This window comes from Chrysochloris asiatica, unplaced genomic scaffold, assembly GCF_000296735.1.
Source record: "Chrysochloris asiatica unplaced genomic scaffold, ChrAsi1.0 scaffold00056, whole genome shotgun sequence".
In the NCBI taxonomy this organism is placed as follows: Eukaryota; Metazoa; Chordata; class Mammalia; order Afrosoricida; family Chrysochloridae; genus Chrysochloris; species Chrysochloris asiatica.
In genome coordinates, this window is record NW_006408574.1 from 3324292 (window position 1) to 3331754 (window position 7463).

The following is a 7463-nucleotide window of genomic DNA, read 5'->3' on the forward strand; positions in this document are numbered from 1 at the left end:
GTTTGTTTGTTTGTTTTTAAAAGCTAAAGTAGATAGGGAGAAATACTGTTAACTGATGGTACATGGAGGGGATTATAATCATTGTAATGAAACAAGGCGTATGATTTGTTGAATGTAAAACTGATGATATGCCCTGTAAACCTTTCACTCAATCCACAATAAAAACCTTAAAAAAAAAAATCACCTAACTGATGGTACATGGAGGGATTGCAATCATTATAATGAAATGAAGTGTATGGTGTGTTGAATGTAAAACGGATTGGCTCTGTAAGCCTTCATTCAGTTCACAATAAAAATATTAAAAAAAAAAAAAAAAGGGCGGGGGGGGAGTGGTTGATCTTACAGTCCAGAAACAGAGGACCTAGGACCATCAAAAGAGTAAATTGTACTTGAAGTGGTTGGTAGGACACTAATATGTGGTATGAGAGCTTGCGTTTTAACTTTCCCTTCTCTTGGAAAATTTGAAACACAGGAGGGGAGGCCCTTGACGTTGTCCCGGGGACCACTGAATGGAGAGAGGGCCAGTCTTTGCAGTTTTCTCAGGGCAGATGGGAAGCTGATTCTGTGGTGTGGAGTCAGGGGGGGATCTTGTATTCAGGGTGAGGACATGTGATTGGGGTCTGCCATACATACTGAGTCGGGGATTTGGGGTAGGGTCACCAGGGACCTAAGATCCCAGCTCCAAAGAAAAAGTATGGGTGGTGTACCTGAAGGTAGCTTCTCTCAGTGCCCCTCCCTACTCTTGTTTCCATGTGACCCCACAATCCTGGTCCCCATGCTCTGAGAGCCCACAGCAGAGCCACATATCCAGAACATCTCAGTGCAGACATGGATGTCTCAAAGTCCCAGCATCTATGGTCCAGCTCAGGCAGCAGGGCCTCACCCTGGGCTGTCAGGGCGTGGATGTTGTCGTTCCCCAGCCAGAACTCTCCCAGCTGACTGCCGAAGCCCTTCTTGTACTCGGCCCAATCCCGATAGAAGTCCACAGAGCCGTCGATCCTGCGCTGGAAGACCTGGGGACAGAGGGACTTGGGGAGAAGGTGGCCCACGGTTCAGGGTGTGACCTGGCCTCTGTGCAGCAGCAACACAGTGTCACAGTGTCACAAGCCACCAGCACCCACATGGGCCTCTTCACAATCCAGGATGTTCAGGTGAGAGCCCCAGCTGACCCACGTGGAGATGGGGCTGTGGGGTGGGTGTCAGCACACAGCCACACAGCAGGAGAGGGGTGGACTCCTCCCCAATGTCCTTCCCTCACGGGGTCATGTCTCCCCCACCTCTCCTGATTCTCCCTCCCTCAGAGAAGGAAACCAAGGTCCACAGGGAAAGAGACCACCAGCAAGATCACAGGACAACGTGGGGGTGCCCAGGCAGCCCCTCCCCAGGCGGTGCCGACCCCCATGGCCCTGCACTCACGGTCCAGCCTCCTCCCTCCGTGTGCATGTCACACAGCACTGTCAGGGGCTGACAGTCAGGGAGGAAGACGGTGTGCCAGCCGCTCAGGGTATGTCCCCGGGTGAGTAACTCCTTACAGTTCCGAGGCCCTGGATGGGACGGGGAGATGGGCATGAGGACAGGGGTGCTTGGTGGGCAGTCGGGCTCTGGGTCCAGGATGGTGGGGCAGGATGAGTGTTTCTGAATGGGGAGAGCAGGCAGGGGCTAGGACAGAGATATAGACCCACAGATCCCTGTCAGTGCGTGGTAGACTAGTGGAGCCCAAAACATTCTGTGATGGTGAGTTTTGTATGCTTTCCATGGTCATGTCTTGTGCCTGGTCTCTGTCTGAGCACTAGTCTACACTGTATTATGAAGTAGTTCCACGTGATTAAATCAGCTGCCCTTAAGCAAGGGGCATATTTACCCTCTGCCCTGTGATGGGTCAGCTCCAGTCAATTGAAGCCTGAAGTGCTAAATTATGGCTTCCCTACAGTGGGTCCTGCTTCCGCACTATATATAGACTCTTCCAAGGTTCTTCCTTCTTCACTCTTCTGGGAAGTAAGCATTCCACATTCTCCACGGTCTTCCTTGACCCCAGATTTTGGACTCGATGCCATCTGCAATAGTGTCAGCCAATTACCTGATGCACATTTGTGTGTGTGTGTGTGTGTCTGTACATACACATACTTGAGGAGTTTCAAAAAGGTTCATGGAAATGGAATGAAAAGATAAAGGTATTTTCCCACAAATTTTTGAAGCTGCCTCATACATCCTGAGAGGAAGAAGGGGCCAAGTCAAGCTTTCAGGCTGCTGACTGTACTGGGAGGGCCCAGAGATTCTCACAGGTGGGTCTGGATCCTTCATTCACCTGTGCGACAATCCTGAAGTGTCCCAGGCTCTCCTGTGATGGGTAGTGAGGGAAAAACACATAGTATAACATGTGACAAAAGCCAGCCATCAGCCTCACCCAAGACTTGGAGGGAGATCAGGTATCCAGAATGGATGGGTCTCCGGCTCCAGAAAAGACAACCCCCAGATCATGGCCCAGGACTACTTTACTTCCTCAGTTAGGTGTGAAGTAGCGTAGATGTGGCTCAGACACAGCCACTTTCGACTTGTGATGTCATCACTTCCTAGTGAGATGGAGGTACAGGTTCCGGACTGCACTCCAATCCATATAGGTAACATTTCCACGCATGTGTGGTTGAGGTGTGGTTGGGATAGGCTGGGGGAAGTGAGCAGCCAGCCCCTGTCCTGACCCCCAGACCATGTCAGAAGGGAAAGCTTGACCCAGGCCCACACCAGAGCCCAGGCATCGCTGAGACCTGAAAGCCTCTTGTGTGGACACAGCCAGTTTAGCTGTCCCTTCAGGACGACTCACCTTTCTCTCCAGGATGCCCCTTCTGTCCAGGGTTTCCTAGAGAAAGAGACGTGATCAGCCCAGGGAAAACCCCTCACATGGAATTTAGATAAGGGTGAGGCACAGGCTGCTGAGGACAGAGATACCCAGGGTGGACCCCTCCTATGACTGGAAGTGAGGTAAGGGTGGGGTATAGGGTGATCTAGCAGAAACCCAGGGTAGACCCCTTCCATGGATAGAAGTAGAGTGGGATTGGTGGCAGGGGCCACAGACTGATCAGGACTGAGAAGTCTAGGGTTCAGCTGGCCCCATGGCTTCTCCAGAGACTACTGCTGGGCTATGGTCAGGTATGTCAGTATCCATGGGCACAGACTCAGGACCTGATGGGGCAGAGAGCTGACTGAGAGGGAGTGGGCCCCTGAGAAAGGACAAGGTCACTGCCCCCAGTTCCCTCTCAAGACCTGGCTTTCTGGAGCATTTTTTGTATTCTGTCACAGTTTTACCTTTGGGTCCAGGTGGTCCTGCCTTCCCAGGGATTCCAGGGAGACCACGTTCTCCTGCAAATTCCAAACACATGTCATGGAGCAGAGCACCCAGGCCTGCTGATGTTGTCGGTTGCTGTTGAGTCGATTCCTACTTATGGTGACCCATTCATGTAGAGTAGACCTTCTCCAAGGGTTCTCAAGGCTGAGACCTGGCATCTGAGATGCCTCTGGGTGGGTTTGAATCATCAATCTTTTGCCTACTAGTTGGGCACTGAATTGTTTGTTTCCTGGGACCCTTCCCAGATGTAGGAACCTAAGAAATCCTCCTAGGAAACCCTCGCTCCTGGCAACTGTTGTGCATGCCATAGCACTGGGTCTGACCCTCATAACCAGAGGATTTGAGCCCAGAATTCCTGCTCTCAAGGATGCCAGACCCTAGGCCTGCTGTGGAGACAAATGGCCTCAGAGCCTCTTAACAATGAGGTCAGAAAAGACCATTTCTGCTCTGGGAGGGCAGTGGGGACACCACCCACCTTCTCACTCACCCAACCCCTCAACTGTGGCTGGAGACAGTGGGTAGACCTGGGTCCTTCCTGGAGTAGATTAACGGTGTTCTTTGTAGAAACATGGTCCAAGGGAGGTCAGACCCAGATTCCTTTTCTCCTCTCTTGTAAAGCTTCCTCCAAGTGTCCTCTGGCAAGGTACAGGGTCAGAGTTCCCACCTAAAGGTCTGACACCCTGAGGGAGGCCCCCTCAACCACCATCTACAGACCTGGCAGGAACCAGCCCCACAGACCCTGACCCCAACCCTTCTTAGAATGTGGGAGTCGTAGGGACATTCAAACTTGTCTTTCTCTAGCTGGCATCCCTATCCAATGCTCCTCAAGCATCTCCTTGGGTGCCTCCACTGCCACCCCAAGGCAGTCCCTGGTTGAGTATCCACCAGGCTCTTGCCAGGTTCGAGGGAGCAGAAACTGCACCAAGCTACCGTGGTAGGAGAAGTGTCCAAAGCAGACAGATCTCGGCAGAGTCTGGGTCAGGGTTCAGGAGAACTCAGAGTTTCGAAATGAGCTGTTTGAAATGTCAGCTCTGCTCCTCAGCATTGTGAGAACATGGGTAAATTTCTGGCTTTTTTTGTGATTTAATTTCATTCTCCAAGTTTGGGAAAGAAGAAAGTTGCCGCCTACTATCCAAGAAACAATATGACAGTCCATAGATTTCATAAGTCTTACCAAAAGTTACAAAAGGATTTCATTCTATTTGGATCTACAATCAATGATCTTGGAAGCAGTAGTCAAGAAATCAAACGATGTATTGCTTTGAGCAGGTCTGCTGCATAGATCTCTTGAAAATGTTCAAGCAAGAGCAAAGGTATCGGTTTGAGGACTAAGGTGCACCTGACCCAAGCCATGGTATTTTCAATAACCTCATATGCATGTGAAAGTGGAACAGTGAATAAGGAAAACATGAGAAGAGCTGATGTCTTTGAATTATGGTGTTGGTGAAGAAAACTGAAAAGTACCATAGACTTCGAAAACACATCTGTCCTGGAAAAAGTACATCCAGAATGTTCCTTAGAAGCGAGGACGAGAATATGAGCAAGATGGACGGTTCCTATAAAAGGACATCATGCTTGGTAAAGCAGAGCTTCATTAACAAAGAAAAAGGGCACAGTGGTTGGAACAACAAGCTAATGGCAAGAATTTGTTAGGATGGGACCGGACTGGGCAGCATTTTGTTCTGTTGTGAATAGGATTGCTATGAGTCAGAACTGATGGTTGACACTAACACCAACAACAGGCATGGATTTTAGGCTCAGAAGCAGATCTTCTACAAAAGCACCCAGATGTGACTATAAAGTAGTTCAGAAATGAGCTCATTCCTAAGATGCTATCCTCCCTTTACTGGCCTTTGGCCATCAGCAGCTGAAATGGCTCTATATAGAGCTAGGACCAAAGTTCCCCAACTAAGAGCTCAGCTCTTAGTTGGAATCTGATTTCAGAAGAGTAGGTCAGCAACCCCTCTACCCCACACCAGCACCTACCCCGGTGGGCCAAGCACATACCTCTCTCTCCTTTGGCACCTGCCTCTCCATTGGTCCCTGGGGCTCCGGGTGCCCCCGGGCATCCTCGGAGAATGCTGAGCTTGTCAGAGCCCTCCAGACCCAGGACCTTCACCTCTGCAGGATGACACAAGGGACCATCAGCATGAGTGTCCTGGCCAGAAAGTCCCCACCCAGCTGGCAGACAGGTCCCCCTAGGAGGGAATGTGCCCCTCAGGGCTGTGGCCTGGGCCGCATTTCAGTTGGCCATCAGCATCACAGCCTCAGTGGAGGGACCACACCAGTGAGGGTCCCTGTTGTGGTGGGGCTGATCCTCTGCTGTCCCTGGGGCACTGGCCAGCCATGGCCTACAGGCTGGATGAGGGACAGATAGAGACTGAGGGAGGATCTGGCCCTAAGGCACTAAACCCTCTCATCTTTATCCCTGAAGTTCCCAGAGGGGCACCCAGGTGAAAGTGAACTAGGAGTCCCTAGGCCTGTTTCAACAGAGGTTAGAACAACATGGTCAACAGTCACATCTCAGGTGACTGTAATTGGGTGTTGCAATTCCACAAGTCGGGAGTGGGACCCAACCTTATAGACTGGGGAACTTGGAGCTGGGAAGGCTTTTATCCAAGGGCTGTTGACCCGGTCATGGCAGAACTCCCAGTACAGTGTGGACTTGCTTCTGTTTTTTAAACTGAGGTTAATGTTTGCTGATGAAAAAAAATAATAATGTTCATTTAAAACCATTTTAAAATTAGAAAGTGGAGAAAGCACATTAACTTATCAATATTATCAGTAAGGATGTCAGCTACCGTTGTGTGTAGTTGGGTCTGTTTCTTCCCCTGACTCATTTCTTCACAGTGATATAACATAATTACTCCTCACCTTCCGTAAGGGGTACGGATAGCATAGTGGATTATGACCTGGGCTACTAACCCTAAGACAACAGTTCAAATCTACCAGTCTCTTTGCAGGAGTAAGAGGAGACTTTCTGCTCCTGTAAAGATATACAGCCTCAGAAATGACATGGTGGTACACAACCACCACCCTTCCATAAGGTCCTTGGTGTTGTACTGTTGGATAAGCACTGGACTGCTAATCACAAAGTTAGTAGTTAGCACTGGAATGGCTAATCACCAGCCATTCCTTGGAAACCCTACACAGGGTTACTATGAGTTGTAACCTACTAGACAGTACTTAACAACAAAAACCCTTCCATAAAAGGAGCTCTGGAAGTGCAGTGAGTTAACCACTGAACTGATAATTGAAAGTCTGGTGGTTCAAACCCACCAACTGCTCTGAAGGCAAAAGATGAGTCTATCTACTTCTGTGAAGATTTACAACTTCAAAAACTCTATGGATTACAGCAAGGACCATTCCTACCCCCTCGATACAGAGTAGACAGGGATGAGCAACTTGGACATTGGCTACCCAAAATGGGGGGAGGGGCTAAAAAGGCAAGAAGTGACTGGCTTACAAGCTTTCAAGAGGGAGCCTAGATCCAGAGAGTGTGGAGGAAGGTAGAATCTCCACTGAGTAGTATACAATCTGTCTGGGTGGGGCTGATGAAAGGAGATGGGGATAGCACGCATGTGGTACAATAGTGAATAATTACTATCAGGACTTACTGTGAGGGTTGGAAATGTAAAGGTGGACGTTTTGTAGCCAAAGGAGAGGAGTGGTTGGCTTTGAAGTCCAGAAGCGGAGGTTCTGGAGGGAGAAAAGCGGAGAGTGGGACCCTACCCAGAGAAACAGTGATGCCAGAGGTGGAGACAGAGATGATGACATGGAGAGATGGAGCAGCTGGGGACTCTAGACCCAGAGAGGGAGAGGGGCTGTGTGCTGACAACTGGGGGGCAGCTTTGTGGGGTATACCCTTTGGTTGGTTGATGATGCATGGAGGAGATTGTAACCATGGCAGTGAAACGATCTATGATAGGATGCGTGTAAAACCATCACATAATTCACAATAAAACATTAAAAACAAAAAGACCCCATGGACGACTTATGGAAAGAGGCTTTGTGCTGGCGGCCAGGAGGCAGGCTTGCAGGATGTGCCATTGGTTTGTTTAAATTATTATATATTCCTGAGTGGTTTTTTGTATATCCCCAAAACAAAACAAAACAGAGGGAA

At 49.6% G+C, this 7463-nt stretch overlaps 1 protein-coding gene across 1 annotated transcript in view; it reads right to left on the reverse strand.

Moving 5' to 3' along the window:
* Positions 1-539: 539 nt before the first annotated feature.
* Positions 540-7463, reverse strand: part of LOC102838717 (ficolin-1-like) — a 9893-nt gene continuing 2969 nt past the window's right edge. Inside the window, exons 2-8 of the mRNA XM_006863823.1 lie at positions 5348-5461; positions 3301-3354; positions 2819-2854; positions 2306-2338; positions 1417-1544; positions 884-1013; positions 540-562 (exon numbers count right to left, since the gene is read on the reverse strand). Of these exons, the coding sequence (XP_006863885.1) occupies positions 540-562; positions 884-1013; positions 1417-1544; positions 2306-2338; positions 2819-2854; positions 3301-3354; positions 5348-5461 (518 nt within the window). The remainder of the gene's footprint in view (positions 563-883; positions 1014-1416; positions 1545-2305; positions 2339-2818; positions 2855-3300; positions 3355-5347; positions 5462-7463) is intronic.